Here is a 19,451-nt window from a genome sequence, read left to right as displayed (position 1 = left end):
TGTTCTGACTCTGCATCGTGGAAAACCTGCAGAAATCATATCTGCACTCCCATCCTTCCTCTCTTGGTCAGGAGCATTAACCCGTTACTCAGGTGTACCAGACCCATTCATAGAAACGCAAGCCAAAAAACAAAACAAAGCCCACTCTAGCTGATCTGAGATCAGCTTTCTGCGCCAACGCTACTTTCATTTCACCTCGCGTTGTCATGAAACAGGAGGTCAATTCACACCCATGTTGTGGCGTGTTTCCACGGTGCTTCTCACCCATGAAGTTGAGGTAGCCCTCCCCTCCGAGGCCGTGTGTGAGTAGCCTGATCATCTTGTGCAGCTGGACGCCGCGATCAATGACAGGGTTCATGGGAATCAGGGCACTCATGTTGGTGTACATATCCTTGTCCATCAGCCAGAAGGCCAGGGTCTTGTCTCCTACCAGAGCCTGTCAGAAGACACAGGATTATGAGCACTGGACACACGGTACATTAGTCGTGTGAGTAATTATTATTGAACCGCCCTTCAGAGCCTGCAGCCATTGAAGCGTCCTGTCCTCGGAGAAACAGGCCATGTATCCAACTCGTTATCAGGCTACCCGCTGTCACATCGAATTAGAGAAGACTGGGAAATGGATTAGATTGTATAAAACCACCTAAAGACATGGTGGCATGTTATCTTAGAACAGATCCTGACAACCACTCCGACCGTAACATTAGCTACTACTGTGGTTCAAATATACGAAGCTTTTACTGTAGCTTGGCATTGCTTTAAAAATATGACTACAATAACAAAATAAACTACTACAATAATACAACTCTACAAAAAAAGCAGATCCAATAAAATTACAAAATGCGGGATCATGTAACTTTCCTAACCAATAATTAGACTGTTCCTAACAACGTTCCTTGTTCAGGCAGAGAAGCAATAGTGTCTGCCGTGTCTGCCTCTCTCCCAGCCTGCTCTGAACGGCAGGATTTTAAAGCTTTCACGCTCCTCTGTATTTGAGCTCTAGCTGTTCCAGCTGGAGACTGTGTGCGCTACCCAGAATCCCCTGCTGGGGCTGTTCTCACAAAAAGACACGCTGCTCATTCGCAGATTTACTGCCTCTACGAGCCTTTTCTTGACATGTCCCATTAATAACCACGTCGCCACAGTTCTGGGTGGAGCTGGCTGTGAACGTAACAGTATGAAACGGTAAATAAAAGAATATGTGTCAAATCTACATGTAGCAGGAGCCTGAAGGTGTGGTTTTGCGCCCGTGCTGGGCGGAGGGGATCGCAGCAGCTGGTGTGGATGGAAGAGCTCAGAGTGACAAAGCTACCTCGGGGGCCAAGATGCATCCCAACACTGGGGCAACAGAGCGTCACCGTCCGCCCAAGGAGCAAGTCTGATTGGACTGAGCCTCGAGGGGGCGTGTCTCTGCCCCAAAGCGGGTCCAAACGGGTTACGGTCACTGGTGACTTGGATAGACAGAGCAGCAAAGCCTATAGAGAAGGCGCACTTTACCCACCCAAGGCTGGAAATTAGAAAATAAATTGGCAACATGGCAGAAACAAACAAACAAACAAAAAATCGACCAGCCATTATTATTGTTAGGCTCCGTGAATAATCAAAATAAAAAATATACACACACAAAGAGTAAATAAATAAATAAAAATAAACAGACTGAAACCCTGCAAGAAAAAAATGTCGGGGTGTCTGCTATGGCCTGTGAGCTGCGTAAATTCTGCAGAACTGCTCAGGATATATCAGTAAATACAGAACCGCACCTGCGGTTCTGGAGTCAGGGACACTGCTCTCTTACACACTCACACGACGTCACACTCCGATTCATTGAGCTAACAGCATAAATGACAAACCATTACTGAATTGTCTTATGACAGTCTTATTTTAAGGAGGCATTTAAGATGTGTGGGAGATGTTTGTGGAGTTTGTGATATGAACATTCTCTACGATTTGCCTGCGGTGGTGGGACTTGGGGCATCTAGATGACTCCCTGCACTATAGTCCAAACGCTTCTATCAGTTGTTTCATGCAAATCCAGCAACCCGTTCTGTGTGTTGCCGTGGGCCCCAGTGGCAGCGGCGCGGATAAAAAGAGGGAGGAATAAACCTTGTTTTAGCTGTGGGCTGAAAAGTGTACAGAAAAGGTGGGTGTGTTCATTTCTACTTTCCGCTTCTCCCCAAGAGTCCCTCGACCTGTGCTGACATCAATTTCCATTCCAAATGATGCATTGATTACATTTGGTCCTCTCTGCCCTGGTGGGCAAACGGGGCTCAGCGTGGCATTACCTGGTCATGACTCTCTGCATACGCGATGCACTTCTCGCTGTAGCGCCTGTTGGTCAGGGTGTAGACGATGTTTCCCATGTTCCACTCCTCGTCCTTGAATTCCTTCAGGATCTGAGTGCAAAGCAAATACAAGAGCGATAAGACATCGGTGTGCTTTTGGAAAGAGAAAAGAGCGAAAGACAGGCAGACAGACAGAGAGAGAAAAAGAAAGACTTTTACTTCCGATATAGCTTTAATGCACCAAACTCCCATTCTGGAACAAACGACAAAGAACAGCCCTGCTTCAGAAATGTCTGCCTTCTCTCGTTCTCCCTGTATTATTTCATGTGCTCAGGCCTCAGATTTCAGCACACTCAAGCATCTGCCAGGCTCTCTGATGTCAGTGGGCCTAACCTCCATCCCCACCCGGCAACCCCCCCACACACCCCAGCCTGGACCCCCAGCTGCAGCTAGGCTCACTGGGAAGGCAGTGAAAGGTCAGAATTACAGCGCAGAAGAGAAGAGATGGAGAAGGTAATGAAATCTTCTGTGCAAATGATGAATGAAGACTGCTCTCTCACTGAATGGCAATGCACCATCCAAACGTGGCCCGTGAACTCCACGACTTCACTATAAAGCAGCTTGCTAGCTTGCTATGTGCAAAAACGCCGTTAGCACTGCAGTAAAGCGCAACATCGCTCAGGTCCACCCACGATAAGACTCCGTATTGCTGTACAAGCTCTCTTTCTCCATGTTAGCTTGTTAACATCATTTTACAACAAATACACAACCGGTGTGAAAAAGACAAATACCTGTTCATGACTTCACGTGTCCACATGTTGGTTATTTTAAGATTATACACTCAAGGTCCTCCGCAGGTATTCAAGTGGCAACCACACATGAACAGTACTAGCAAAGCCATGGACGCATGTGCCAGGCCTCAGACCTCCTGAAGGCACAGTAATCTGGCCAAGAGAAGAGCTGAAAGCTGCTGACGTCAAGACCAGAAAACTCACAGTGCATGAGGCTCTGCTCCCAAGACCCAACACTCGAAGGCCGAACACCAGCTCGCAGCAGGGGGGAAGGATCCGCCATCCGGGGCGAGACACGGAACATCCATGAATATGTCCCCGCAGTGTCCCCCAGGATGAGTTGATAAGGGAGTACATCAAAGAGATAGCCCACATGAATACCATGGAAACAGAGGAGACACCATGGCAGGATAAATCCCTCTATGGAATGTACCACTGACAGATAGCCGGGGGGGGGGGGGGGGGGGGGGGGCTGACATAAGACAATCCTACATTGATGTATAGAAGTTCAAGTTTCAGGTTTGGTTTATTTGTCACATACATAGTCATACACAGTATAACTCGTAGTGAAATGGTTGAGAGCGCTCTGTCCAAACTGAGGAAAAAGAAAACAGGGGTGCATAGAGGAATATATATTCTATATATGTACAAAAATATATTAACAATCTATGTACAATATATGTATATTATCTTTAGATACACAATGTACAATGTATATGGTTGTGTATATATGTATGTACACAATGTACAGATCCATTTTGTAAAATGACATGGTTACATGGTGGTAATTGAATATATATACAGTTATGTATATATATGTATGTATATATATACAGTTATGTATAGAAAAGGCAGGACTGAAAGACAGGACAGAGTCACTAATCACTGATTTGACTGAAGTGAAGAATAAATCACACCACAGACTGTGCTGAGGAACCTCAGACACCCAGTAGGATGAAAGGTGCTGGCAGAGAAAACAGACACTGAGAGACACAAAGCAAGTGTCAGGGATCATATACAGGAGCTGGACACCCCCCCTCCCCGCAGTCCAAATGGGATGAAACGCAGAGAATGGTGGAGAACAACACAGCAAGGATCCCACATGCCCTCCAGATCCAGACAGAGGAGCAAGTAATGGCAGCCCAACCAGACCGGGAGATAGCAGATCAGGTCTGAAACACCAGGGACTGAAAGAAGGAGGAGAGAGAACGTGGAGGGTTTACACCAAGGTCACCCCAGTGGGGATACTGAGGGCACCTGGGGCCGTGACCCCTAAGATGGAGGAGGAGCTCCAACAGATCACAGGAATGACATCAGTCTCAGTACAGAAGAGTGTAATCGGAGGAACAGCAAAAATACTGCACCGTATATCTCACTCTCTCTCTCTCACACTCACAGACACTCAAACACACACACACCCTCAAACTCTCAGACCTCTGGTAGCAGGCCTGAGTGTGAGAGAGGAAAAAAAACAACAAATTTTTACATTTATTTATTTATATCTACATTCATACATTTATATACGCATATATGTTTCATATAAAAGTAGCCTGTATGTGAAGGATGCATTATAATTTTACCATGAAATATACATGCTACTTCTGTACAACATGCACTGTATAAATATTACAGCTATATGGCATACGGAATTCTTATCGTTTTTTTTTACAGATCATTTTCATATTGGTGGAGTGAAGAGGCTCCAGACCCAGACACAGGAGAGCTCCACTGTCACTCATACACTTTACACCCACATGTAGGGACTTGATTCCGCAGCGTAAATTCCTCCGATCCAAACTGTCACCACTGAGCTCATGAAAACTGGATGTGCCTTACAGAAACACTTCTCGTAGGCACAGAGAATATCTGTCTGCCTGAAAACCGGCAGAAAATCCAGGAAAGTAGAAAACTTCACTGCATGCGTGTGTGGCTACCTTATTCATTCACATTCAGAGAAAAAACACTCCCCAGTACAGTAAGAGTGCCAATGCAAATGAGTGTGCAATTTGAATATCACCCTCAGCTATCCAGCATTCCAGCAGCTTCATTAGTTCCGTCACCTCCTCAGGTTAAAAAAACAACAAACCAAACCAAACATTATGTAAAAGCTTTAACCCTGGATGTCAACAACATACTTCACACAAAAGTAAACAGGTGTAAATATTTTCAAACCCTAAAGATTTCACTCAGACCAGTGTTGGCGGGAATGTGTCACTGTGCCTACATCCCATACCCCTCCACCCTGCGCCTGTGTGTCTGTGCAGCTGTAAGGCTGTGTGGGTGTGCCAACAGCTGATCCCCCTCTGCTGTTACTAAAGCAACAGTAGATCAACGGATTCAGCTCAGCACGACACGAGTGACTCGTAGGTGAAAGGGCAGAGTTGGAGGAGCCTTTATCTCTTAGCTCCTGCTATGGCACGCCACCCTCCAGCACTGCCGAAATTCACCACTCCTCCACCCTTCATCACCCCCCCTCCACCCTTCATCACCCTCCTCCATCAGCTTTCACCCTTCTCCCCAGTTAGCATCTGGCAGTCTTTTGAAAGCATATTGGCTGGGAAGTGTCATGGGAGTTCTCTCTCTGATATAAGAAAGAAAAATATACTGTAACTAAAAATGTGTGGCATGAACAGCATAAATTAGGAACAGCAAAGTCCCAGGACCACTGCACATCAGAGTCAGACGATCTGCAACACTGGAAAACTGTGTGTGTGTGGGGGGGGGGGGGGGGGGGGGGGTGGGGAATCTAAACTGACCTAATTTCTTATCCATGGACTAAAAACTCCACAATCTCACCTTAATGCTTCAGTCTGAGGACGCACTGTAGAGAGAAGTGACTCCAGACCACAATCAACAGACAAGGTCTCTAACAGCAGTCTGTGGCAGGACTGAGTGGCGCCCTTTCTCTGCACTGCGTCCTTGGCGATACCCCTCTCTCCATTCCCTAATTGTTTCCATTACATTTCAATCAGCAGTGTCTGCAGGGAAGGGCGCCTGGCAAATTAAAGGACCTTTGTTACATTATCCATTAGAAGTGACAGCGTTTTGGAGTGGTAATCAGACACAATCAGACCAAACCTGCACCACACACCTTATCTGCTTCTCCTATTAGGACGTCTTAATTTCTCACAGGCTCTGAAATGAAGTCTCTCTTTGGCAGGAACAGAAGTCTGATTAATCAGGCAGGTTAGGGGACAAGTGTGAATGTGTGTGTGAGACCATGTGAATGTGTGGGAATGGAGTGTACAGGAGTGTGCTTGTGTGTGTCTCTTGAGAAATACGTTTGGTAATTGTGAATTGCTGGCTATAGGTTTTTATATATATATATATATATATATATATATATATATATATAAAATCACATTGGGATACGGGTTATATAGATCACATTGGGATATGGGTTATGCACCACATTGCAGATCACTGGAGGGTTTACAGTGTAGGAAATGAACTGGGCAGAAAACCTTCCCAAGTGATGTCAAAATATATCAAACACACTCTCTCTCACACACATACACACACCGCTCACATGCACATGCATGTAGGCACACGCACACACACTCACACACTGTGGACATGTGCATAAACCAGCCCTCAGACCATCACAGTCTCTTTGGTTCCAGGATGAAATCGATAGCACTGTCAGATGAAAAGGCCTGAATAAATATTGCACGCTGGGCAACATCGTACAAAACAGCAAACGTAAAAGAACGGGGGTAAACTGGTGTCCCGTGCCTCTCCACGGAAAGCCGTGGCTGCGTGGGTGCCCAGGACAGTGGCCTGCCCAGCGGAGCAGAGGGGGAATTAATGGGGATCAGACGGAGCTGTGCACAAAGTCTTGGAACAAAGCCCTGTGCTGCACAGAGACTGCTGACTGAGCATGCTCAGACGGACAGCACACACCCCTAGGCCACATGCATGTCCATGATTTATAAATGCACTTTTAAACGACACTACAGGTTTAGAGGGCACAGTGAGGCATCAGTGAGCCATTCTTGTTAGCACGGCGACAAAGCCTAGGCAGCCCTAATTAAAGAAGTCTAACTTAAGCGGCATTTTATTCAGAACATTCAGGTTGTGTGTCAGGTACAAACAATAATTGGGTTACCAAATCTCTATCGAGTAATAAAAGCTAAAGAGCTTCAAGCTGCAGGACTTGGCACTGCTGCTATTTTTGTCATCATGCAAAGCGTTTCTTAGAATCCAGATGAATATGCAGCTCCACAAAGCATGGTGACTACAGACATGCAGCTCTACCAGCTCCGAAGTGCACACACGTGGGAAAACTCCTAAGCGATCAGATCAGGTGTAGAGACAGGCACCTGTGATGTGCTTGGTTGTGTCTTCAGCTTCTGAGAAGGAACTTTGCAAATGTCAGCAAATCTGCCAAGAAAGGGCTTTTTCTAAAGAGAGCGAAATCAAGCAGTATGGGAAAGCAGGACTGGGCGGTCCAGGAGACCCACAGCACAGGAAGTGTGAGCGGGCCCTGGAGAGCAGGAATTACCATTAGTGATGTGAAGACTTCAGCAAACTTCCATCATGAGGACATGAGCACTGTGCTACTGATGTACATGGCAGTCCCAAGAGTGTGTGTGCCCTTGATATGTAGCAGTACAATAGAAGCCAGGAGAGTGAAGTCTTTTGAGGGCTTAATTTGGACATCATAGATTTTTCTAATCATCCTCCTCTGCAAAAAGGTCTTTAAAGTGAGGAATAAAAGAAGTGCTAAAATGTGACATAGCTGTTAATTCAGTGGTTTCTGAGTTATGTAAGTAACTATAATCAAATTCTCTTCTCTAGGAAAGAATAAGTAACTTCCTTTAACTGCCAGACACCAACACTCCTAACTGGTAATGCTGGACTAACTGTGCAGGCAATGCTGGACTAACTGTGCAGGCAATGCTGGACTAACTGTGCAGGCAATGCTGGACTAATTGTTTTCTGATCAAAATAAAAACATTTGGGAAAAGTAAATCTACAAAGAAAATCTACATATGTAAATGTGCTGGTGTTCAGGCAATAATAAAGAAACTGCCTTTTAAAATTAGCTGAAGACATGATAATTAAACCGTGATTAAAGAAACATGACACACATTTAATGACTCCTCATCAAAAGGAAAACAGAATGTATACTAAGTAAATTAGTCTTGTATGTAAATTAAAAACATAAGGTGAATTAACCTCAAAATTAACAAAGTGACATCACTCTGACGTCATGCTTGGAAATCCAATCTTAGTCACATGGTAGTAAATGGCACATATAAACCAGGCACCCAGCACTGAGCCTTCAGAGGAACACAACGCCACACTCAGCTTCTGAACCACGAACAAGACAAACATTTAATAATCAAGACACTTAGTGTGATGAGAAAAAACCACAGCCTGGGGTTTGAATTCCAGAGCCAGATTCAAGCACTTCTCGCCTATAAGATACCACACAGGTAATTAAACATGTAGAATCAGCGACCTCCAGTGATCCTGGAGGTGTTTACTGAAGCATGTGCAGGAGGCGGAGCTCTAGCATGGTGTTTACTGAAGCGTGTACAGGAGGCGGAGCTCCATCATGGTGTTTACTGAAGCATGTGCAAGAGGCGGAGCTCTAGCATGGTGTTTACTGAAGTGTCTGTAGGAGGCAGGCCTCCAGCATGGTGTTTACTGAAACGTGTGTAGGAGGTGGGCCTCTAGCACGGTGTTTACTGAAGTGTGTGCAGGAGGCGGAGCTCTAGCATGGCGTTTACTGAAGCGTGTGTAGGAGTAGGAGACTATATAGGGTAGAAGTGCTTAAATGTGACCCTCCAAGCCAAATCCAGGGCTGTTTATGGGTACTGAGTACCTAACCTCCAGGTAAAGGGGGGTGAGGGGTGACCTCTTAGTAGTTGAGGTATTCCTGGAGCTTTGGTACATGACTGCAAGAACGATGTGTTAAAACTGGCAAGCTGCCTTTTCAGTATAGTGTCAGACATTAAGCCAATTACAGCCATGTGCTTGGGACAGAACCCAGAAGGGGTTCTATTCATGTGACAGAAGGGAATACTCAAATACAATGATATTTCAGCAGCAAGCCGGCAACACTCGACTGGCAGTGGAAAAGCAGCAGATCAGAGCTGGTGAACGGTGTGAACTGGAACGCTGGAGTGGTTTATTTACGGTGACATCACACTCGATCAGACAGAGGAGAGCTCTCACCTGGATCCACTTGTCAGGGATAGCCATGGCTAGTCTGTAGTCAAAACCACATCCTCCCTCCTGCACTGGGCGACAGAGCGTGGGCATACCAGACACGTCCTGAAAAGCACACGTGCACGTGCACACGCACACACCAGTCATTTATGTACGTCATGTGAATATATTGTGTAATGTGATTCAGTTGTATGTTTGATAACTAATTGTGAAGCACAATAAAAATTTTCCCTTTACAGCATCAAGGCATGTGGTTATACTTAAAATTACAAACAGTTATGGGAGTCAGGAACCACTTTTTATAGTTAAAAGAAAAAAGCAAAACAAATCCAGTTTGCTGAAGTCCTACCCTTGTGTGGGACTGTATGTGAGGGAGACACTGTCCACTAATGACTAAGGAACAGAGTGGACAGTGTGGCAGATGAATAAGTGCTTTCATTAATCACGGCGCTGGACAGCGAGACAGTGGCGCTGAGTACTAATTTAATGAGCTGAGCCCCTTTGACTCAGGAGGTTAATTCCTCCTTTGTGGTGGTAGAAGAAAGCAGTTGTGTTGACAAGACTAAGGTCAGTGTAGTGAGAACAGAAGTACTGGTGGAACCTGGGATGATATCAGCTTTTCCTACGTGGAGTAAAAAAAAAAACTAATTTTTTTTTAAAATTATATATATACCAGCACAATATCCAATAACATGTATTAATTAATTGGCACAGAGACTGTAGACGCCACACCAGCGATCGTTTTCAGACCAGAGTGTTGATCTTAGGCTGGCATAACAAAACATTATTCTTACTTAGGCACAAGAAAGATGTGAACGCACCTCTGCAATAGTGATGCAGTCCTGATAAAGCATGTGCAGGATGTGGTTGGCCAACATGAGGTACACTAGGGAGTCCTCGTCAACATGAAGTCCAAAGTACTCCGCATAGTTGCCCGAAAAACCAGACCCTGAGCACAAGAGCACAAGCCGCTTCACCACTGAAGTTTCAATATGTTTACAGATAACAAGCCACAATGCACATAAAACATCATATAAACACAACAGTGCATATAACCACCACATATAAACACCACAGCACATATGAACACACCTCAACAACCTTACTATGCTCACTAGTTTCACTCCACTACAAGTTTGATATTGTTTTTTTTCTTGGCTGTACTGAAGTACATTTTGGAAGTAATTTAACTACAAATCTTTAAGTGGATTAAAATAAAAAATGTAAAAAAAAAAAAAAAACAGGAAAGAGAAAAGGAACAGGCCTGTGCTGAACAGCTCTAATTAATTTCCTGGTTGAAAGCACTTGTGTTGAGAGCTTTTCTTCCTCTCTCCCCACTTACAGCGACTTTACATGACATGTTCCAGTATGACTGGCACAGATTAATTGCAGAGCAAGTGTTGTACATATGGTACAGCAGGGACTGTGGTGGAGGGTTGTGACCTACCAACCCTGTGGTGGTGCTACAGCAGGGACTGTGGTGGAGGGCTGTGACCTACCAACCCTGTGGTGGTGGTACAGCAGGGACTGTGGTGGAGGGCTGTGACCTACCGACCCTGTGGTGGTGGTACAGCAGGGACTGTGGTGGAGGGCTGTGACCTACCAACCCTGTGGTGGTGCTACAGCAGGGACTGTGGTGGAGGGCTGTGACCTACCGACCCTGTGGTGGTGGTACAGCAGGGACTGTGGTGGAGGGCTGTGACCTACCGACCCTGTGGTGGTGGTACAGCAGGGACTGTGGTGGAGGGCTGTGACCTACCGACCCTGTGGTGGTGGTACAGCAGGGACTGTGGTGGAGGGCTGTGACCTACCGACCCTGTGGTGGTGGTACAGCAGGGACTGTGGTGGAGGGCTGTGACCTACCGACCCTGTGGTGGTGGTACAGCAGGGACTGTGGTAAAGGGCTGTGACCTACCGAACCCGTGATGTGATGGTGGTACAGCAGAGATTATGGTAAAGGGCTGTGACCTACCGACGCCATGGTGGTGGTACAGCATGGATGTCACCCCATCGAAGCGGAACCCATCAAAGCCATACTCATCTATCCACCAGCGCAGGTTAGACAGGAGAAAACGCAGAACCTCCCAGCTGCGAGGACACACACAGGCAGACACACACACACACACACACACACACACACACACACACACACACACACAGACAGAGATACAAACAGTTTGTGTTTATAGTCCTACATTTGTGGGGAGGAAAGTACACTTTAGGTTTTAAAACGTCACCCAGTGCTTGCAAGGTCAGGACTTTGTATGAGCAACTGCTGAAATTACTCTGAGAATTGGCACGGTAAATCACACGCCATTTTCCCTTAGAGACTGGCAGAAAGGAAAAGATTATCACAGTCATAGAGAGGCCACTTCTCTGCCTGGAGAGGACTGACACTATGGTGCCAGATACCCGGAAGCCAGAGCAACACAGTCAGTCCAGCTGAAAGGCAGACCCTGCACATGTGTAGAGTTGTTGACACAATGTTCCTCCAGTAGCTTCACAAGTCTCTCTTCCCTCTTCCTCTTACAGAAGGCTATGGTGGTGCCCGTGACTCCCACAGTCGAAAAAGGAACTGCAGACTCAATCACTAATTTATGCTGTAGCAGAATTTCAGCAACCTCTAGGCCATGAGCTAAATATGGGGGGTGGGGCTGGCTAGGGGGGCGGGGAAATGGGATGGTCCATAAAGCAACACCAGGTCCTGCTGTCTTTGGATGGTATCAGTCTGCACTTGTGACTTTCAGAATCCTCCGTGGTCTCACTCTCCAGAAGTTTTGGCCATGTTGCCATAGAAACTTTGCTACAATTCAAGTGCTGTGACTCAGCATTGTATGTAGGGGTAAAGTGCCTCCATAGGAGAGAACAAGGGAGTAGGTTGTTTACAGGACAGCAAGTTCTCTGATACGTTCTCCTGGACTGTTCAATTCAAAGTATGACAGCTCTGCACATGGCCTTTGATTTTCTCCTGGAAAACTCACTCATCTGGGTTTCCCAAACCCAACAATCCTAGTTTTCCAATTTGTGGATTCAAGGAGATGTGAGCGCAGACGTGCATTTACGAGGCCTCTAACACCCTCAGCATTTCTCTCCCACAATTCAAGAGGGCCACTACAAGAAAATGAGAACATATGGAAATGAGCCGACTTTTCAGCGAGCTGACACTTACACTGGAATTTGAGGTTATTCAGCCTATCTCAGTAACTCCATCACACAGCTGTCTGCAGAACTACTGCCAGATGTCTGATCACGTTAATACAATATCAGGTGCCACAACCTTCATTTCAAACAACCTTCATTTCATACAACGCATCACCCCACACACTGGGTTTTCTGCTGAGCTAGGCAGATACATTCCTGTATGCTAAGTCGTATATAGGGCTACACGCCTACAGTGGCAGGGGCGTAACCCTCTGGCTTCCTTTCAGAACCGTTGTGATTCTCACACTTCGATCTGTACTGGAAGTTCCACCATGCCGGTGCTGACTGTGGTTTTTCACATCGATGGTCAAAATGCTGACGCAGACATCCCTGGTATGTGAACAACAGGTTACAGTTTCCCCCAGCAACAAGGCAGGAGCCCCATGCATGCTGCTGCAGCGCAGGGCAGGCGGTGTGTGATGAATAGACCAGCGTCCGTGCGACACCTCGCACGCACCCAGGCTCACGGAGGGACTACGGTGTGCTCTGCTCTACCGGGACCGGGCTAATGGGTACCCTGAGCAACACCTTGGCCACTGCAGAAAGCACAGCTATTCATCAACACAGCAGGTTACTGGGCAGCACACAGATAGCAGGCTGCACTGGTGCCTAGGAAGCTCATATCGGACAAACTGCAGGTTGGGGGTTTCCACCTCCTATCAGAGGATCAGACGTCGTGGGAACTATAGAAATCCCTTCACACTGTTCAGGTGTGCTCAGCTCCATGAAGTCTGTCTGCTATAGACACTGGAAAGACAGGAAAATCTTTTAATTGTAGATGCATTTTATTTTCATATGCTACACATCCATAACTCTGGATTTCAGACATACAGTAAGTATAAATTCCTTCTGTCTAAGTGCTAGGAGAATATAACCACCTCCCGGTGGTGAGGCATTTCCTGGAGGCCCAAGGTTAGCTCAGTAGTGAAACAGAGCAGTCTAAGGTGTCACCAGTACCTCGAAGGCAATCTGGTATCTTTCCTTTTTGGACACTCTAAACTTACCCCTGTGGTATTTACCTGACAAGGTGTTTAGGGTTTGCAAACCTACCCAACATATAGTGAATGATTCTTTACATAAACCCTATTAAACTGCAAAACAAACAAACAACAAAAATACATTATATACATACACACATAAAACAGAAGGAAACATGGAAAACATACAATACTGAGATGAAGCTCAGCACAGACAAAACTCAGGAGGGGTGACGGAACATTTGTCTGTAAGAGCTCAGTGACTACAGTCCCACCGTAATGAGGCTAGGATGTTAACAAAGCACACCTCATCCCACGACTCATTTCTCCAGCTCTTCCTCTGAATCTTTAAAAAGAAACACAAATAATACATAAGGTTGCCTTCTCCTTGTGTGCCCCTGAGAGTGGAGAGGGTAGCAATGATTCTGTGATTTAAACAGGAGCCATAGACACACAAAACCAGGAGTGAACCTCTTCACATACCGCAGGCACCTAATGTCACAAACAACCCACAGTGGATAAAGTCTCGCTGACCATGGAAGCAGGGACGTATCTGCATAGCCACGCTCCCTGAAACCACCAGCCCACATCGGCTAACCTGGCTGGGAGCCAGGGGGAGATGACTGAAACCGCAGGAGCCTCAACATCACAGCCAACTTGTACTCAAGCAAACACATTCACTCCCTCACATGTCATTTCAGAAGATGTGGAAGCACGCACTGGGGGATGGCAAACAGCTGGGCATTCTGGGAAATGACAACTGAGGCACTTTATTTCAGGCGTTTCACAAGCAGCACCACGTCGTGAGGCGTGGAGGATTCGTGGTTATTGGTTAAGAGAGGAACCCCGCCCCATCCTGGTGTCACGGCCATGTCATGGAGAGCTAGAACTGGCAGCGGTAGCATATAATACTGACACCAGGCTGTGATTGCTGTCCAACTCAGACATTTGTCTCAATGGAAGGTTTAGGAAGTCCCACTGAGGAGTACTGTGTGAATACATATGGTGTTTTAAGATGATAAATGTTGGAGCAGGGAAAAGGAGAGCAGAACAGAGGAGAGGAGAGGGGGGAGGAGAGGAGAGAAGAGAAGAGGTGAGGAGAGGAGAAGAGGAGAGAGGAGAGGAGAGGAGAGGAGAGGGGGAGGAAAGGAGAAGAGGAGAGAGGAGAGGAGAGAAGAGAAGAGGTGGAGGAGAGGAGAGGAGAGGAGGAGAGAAGAGGGGAGGGGAGGGAAGGAGAGGAGAGGGGAGTGGAGGAGAGGAGAGGAGGAGAGGGGAGGAGAGGAGGGGATAGGAGGAGAGGAGAAGAGGAGAGGGGAGGAGAGAAGAGGAGAGGGGAGGAGAGGAGAGAAGAGGGGAGGGGAGGAGAGGAGAGAAGAGGGGAGGGGAGGAGGTAGCGTTGTTTCTAGCGGAAAGCCCGTCTCGGGTGTGCCGGTGTACCGCACGCACTCTACAAGGAAATTACCTGCACTTGCCAATGGAAATAATTCACAATGTCGACACATAATCCAATATTACCCAGCAGGCATATCAAGCGCGTTGTGTGCACATTAAAGTGTGCCTCCCTCTGCATTCACATTTCAGAAGAGTAAAAGGGGAAAAAAAACAGTGTAACAACAGCCAGCTCGAATAAGATCCCCTGCAAATGAGATCTGCTGGCACAGGTCTGGATGCATCTGAAGTCAGGGACATTTAAATGATGACTGAGGAAAAACGGATGCAAATAACCCGACAGGGTGCATAGCGTGGGAGGAATATCCGTGATGAGGAGAGACGCACGCACCGTGGGGTGGTCGAGAGGGCGTCTGCCTGGGCACGTGCGCGCAGCAGGGCGGATCTGGCTGACCCCTCCCCTCACCCTGACGGTGCCCTTGAAAAGGACCAAGCACTCACCCAGCACACAAACACCCACCCAGATACATTACTAGAAGAATGCAGGAGAGAGGGCACGCGTGTACTTGGTGGTCGACGCTCCTCAGCCATCGGTCTGGGTGACCACGACTCCATGAATCTGTCACGCCGGTTCTTAATAACACAACTTTACCAAGAACAAAACCTCACCCAGGTGCATCAGTGTTCCCTGCCGAAGTAATCGATTTACAGTTCACAGCGGTCAGGCGGTTAAAACAAAAATTAAATCCCCAATCAGAATGGCAGAGCAAGGAGCACAGCTCTCGAGTCTGGGCGGTGTGGTCGGCATTCAGCGGGACGGTCACTTCTCCGAGGGCTTCGTTGCTTTGTGCAATTTGTGGAGGTAATAAAGGCATAAATGAGTGCGTGCGGGACCCAGTACCCCCCCAGGTGTCACACTCGGCCCCATTTGAATAGAAGTATAGTGTGGATGTCAAAAATATATATATGGAAACCTAGAATACTTTAGATACGCCAAAATCATATAACATTATTACAACACTTTCTTATAATAATGAAAAGGGTATATGTGCTCTTATGACTGAACTCTTCATGCTAAGAATAATTTGTAAATGTGTTTAACAGAGTATGAGAGAGTGGAGACGCATCGTTAAGGCACTGCGACGCCTGGGTAAGACCTCCCACTGTCCTTCACTTCAAAACCAGAGCAGCTCATCCCAAAGGGCAGGACGACAGGTACTCTACGTCCCGCAGGGGCAGGACGACGGGTACTCTATGTCCGGTCCGACCTGACTCAGTGCGCCTGACTCAGACTGGCGCACTGAACCTCCTGGACTCTCCAATGATGGTGTTTAAACAGGCGATTACGTAGGGGGGCAGGCCAGCACAACCTCTGCCGCCAACCTCCACACTTCTCCTGCGCTAATGGGGGCAGATGCTCCTTCAGGTCGTCAATATCAAAGCTGGCTGATTTAGCCTCGCCACCCCACACTCACTCTCGTCAGGAGCTTCTGCCCCGAGCTTCCGCAATTCATCTTCTCGGAAGCCTGGGTAATGGGACAGCTTGGCGGATCCCGAAGATGTATCCCAACAAACACGGGCCTGAAATAAACAAATAAATGTCCGACACAAAGAAGGGACATCCACTGGGTTTTCACAAATGACTCTTCAGATGTCTGCCGTTGGGGGCATATGTCTGCCACCAGTCTAACGAGTCCCTCTGCACAGACTGCATAAATAATGAAATCCTAGCTAGACTCTCTTATGAACCCATCCCTGCACTGCCAGCCACTAACCACGGGTAATGTTTAGACGGTTACAGCTGTTAGCACCCTCTTATTAAACACGGGTTCCAGAAAGCATTTCATGATTGCCACCGTGGGCCCGTCTTGATGTAGGGAAAATGAGCGACTTAATTTACAGGAGCCGCAACAGCACCAATCAGGAGCGGTCTGGGGACGAGCAAAGGTCATTAGGGTCAAAGGGAGTCTGGGAAGGAGAGGGGTATCACCTACAGAGCTGCCATCACCTGACTGTCCGCAGGGCTCCGTGCGCCGGCACATGCTGTCTGCATTATTGGTGGGTCACTGCCTACTGAACCTATAGTCGGGTTAAAAAAATTTTAAAATGATACTGACACAGGAGGGCATTCCAGCAGTGATGGTACAAAGCCTCTCAGCACTTAGGAATAATATTACACTCCTACATTCTGCACCAATTCTACACCTGTGATTATTATTCCCAGGTCTGGTCCCCACTGAGTCACAGACTAATGAATCAGAATAACGAAATAATGATTGTGTGCATTACGAGACCAGCTCTCATCTTTCCGGGGCTTGTGGGTAACGGCCCGCGAGTGGCAGGGAACAGGGAGTGGAAAGTGAGCTGGTAACAATGGGCGAAGGAGCTGGAGGTTTGTCCCTCATTACCTCAGAGCTGTGCTTAGCTTTTAATCAGGGATCCAATCACTGAACAACTCAGCGTTTGGTCCACAAGTCATCATCAGGTGCCTGGAAAGACCAGCTGGCCAATCAAAACAGCTCCCGGCCACCTTATAATGAGTAACTGGTGCTCTTTTAAAAAAAAATCAAAGCACACAACTGTTCCGTTTAATGGATCTGCACCACAGCTCTCAGGAAAGACTTACAAAGCAACAGTTGTTAGCACAAATCCAATTACACAACAGAAGATGCAAACTTCTGTTCCTCTTTTCTGACTCACGTTTATTTGAGCGATTGCTCATTTATACTATATCCTTGTATGACTTAATAAACAGTTATTAACGGTTGGGGTCATAATTACTCACGATTACTGTTCCAGATTGTGGTGCAGAGGCATGCGTGGGACTGTGGGACAGAACGTTTGCGTGAGAGATGATTCATTTTTGTGTTACTACTTTTTGCGATGCTGGCAGTGACGAGGGAGCTGGAGGCGAGAGAAAGTGGAGAGAATCTTTATTCTCCATAACGGCTTGACTTGAGTGAACTCAAAAACCAAAAGAGCTGACAGTGCAGCAGTAACCGCTCAATGTGTGGAAATAAACGCAGGAACGGAGGACATCCGAGAGCAGGTACAGGCCACAGCTCCAGACAGGGAGACCGAGGAAGGCAAACAAGGAACAGGTGTGTGCATTAACTAATAAGTGGGTGTTGGGGACTGTGGCAGGTGTAATGGGTGTGTGTGTGTGTGTGTGTGTGTGAGATTTTCTTCTGGTCTTTGTTGTTAGTTAAACTGGTCTTTGTGTTATTGCTCTGTTTGTTTTTTGCTAATGTGATTGTACAACACTTTGGTCAACAGCTGTTGTCTGTGATTTATAAATATTTAAATTAAATGAAATCAGAAGTCCCCTAAATATTTGAGTCCACAGTGAACCATGGTACAGTCCAAACACTGCTCATCACCCTGAGAACACCTCCACACAGTGAACCATGGTACAGTCCAAACACCACCCCCACACTGAAGCATGGTACAGTCCAAACACTGCTCATAATCCTGAGCTCACCACCCCCATAGTGAAGCATGGTACAGTCCAAACACTGCTCATCACCCTGTGAACCCTACCCCCACAGTGAAGCATGGTACAGTCCAAACACTGCTCATCACGCTGTGAACACAACCCCCACAGTCCAGCATGGTACAGTCCAAACACTGCTCATCACCCTGTGAACACCACCCCCACAGTGAAGCATGGTATAGTCCAAACACTGCTCATCACCCTGTCAACACCACCCCCACAGTGAAGCATGGTACAGTCCAAACACTGCTCATCACCCTGAGAACACCACCCCCACAGTCAAGCATGGTACAGTCCAAACACTGCATTGTACAGAGAAACTGATCAGAGTTGATGACAAAATGCATGGAGCCAAATACAGGGTAGTTATTGACAAAACAACAATTGATCTGTGTTGATACAATTTCACATTTGTATGCATCAGTCAAATGGTAAATAATCCATTTAAGTTGATTTTTATTCCAAGTTGTAACACAACAAAATATGAAAAAATCAAGGGAGCTAAATACTTATGCAAGATGTTTTTTTTCTTTGTGGAGTCCAATTATACAATCTGTAAACTGTCACTACTATTCTCTCTCTCTCTCTCTCTCTCACACACACACACACACACACACACACACACACACACACACACACACACACACACACACACACACACCATAGGGAAACAGTGTGGCTTTCTTTTAAAACGCATCTTAATTAAGTGTGGGATCCAAGCTGTGTGCCTTTGACACCCTCACACTTCTGCCCACTTTGTAAAACTGTCATCTGAAGAGAGGAGCAGCTGATCACATCTCTCTGATGGTCAACAACAACAACGTCAACAACAACAACAACAACAACAACAAACCAAAATGAGCATACAGAAGAGACAACCAATGTGCTGTTACCATGTGTAAGCAGAAATAATCAACCAGACAAATCTAATAATTAAACAAAACACCATCACCATATCAAAGAACACAAGATCATACCGGTCACAAATTCATTAAAATACAAAATGTGATTAGTGTGCACTTGTAAGTAAATGTACCCAAGTAATAACAGATACTGCCAAAGAATTCCTGATTACTACTTACATTTCAGGAAATACATAAACTTGTCTATGATCACTAAGTATTCATTACAATGTTAC

General features: G+C 46.5%; 1 protein-coding gene across 1 annotated transcript in view; it reads right to left on the bottom strand.

Annotated features, from left to right (window-relative positions):
• Positions 1–19,451, bottom strand: part of gbe1b (glucan (1,4-alpha-), branching enzyme 1b) — a 73,946-nt gene that overhangs the window by 35,460 nt on the left and 19,035 nt on the right. Inside the window, exons 8-12 of the mRNA XM_027012009.2 lie at positions 11,226–11,341; positions 10,075–10,202; positions 9,260–9,358; positions 2,283–2,393; positions 265–436 (exon numbers count right to left, since the gene is read on the bottom strand). Of these exons, the coding sequence (XP_026867810.2) occupies positions 265–436; positions 2,283–2,393; positions 9,260–9,358; positions 10,075–10,202; positions 11,226–11,341 (626 nt within the window). The remainder of the gene's footprint in view (positions 1–264; positions 437–2,282; positions 2,394–9,259; positions 9,359–10,074; positions 10,203–11,225; positions 11,342–19,451) is intronic.

Source organism: Electrophorus electricus, chromosome 15, assembly GCF_013358815.1.
Source record: "Electrophorus electricus isolate fEleEle1 chromosome 15, fEleEle1.pri, whole genome shotgun sequence".
In the NCBI taxonomy this organism is placed as follows: Eukaryota; Metazoa; Chordata; class Actinopteri; order Gymnotiformes; family Gymnotidae; genus Electrophorus; species Electrophorus electricus.
Note: the sequence above shows the minus strand (reverse complement) of the source record. Positions and strands in the feature narration are given on the sequence as shown.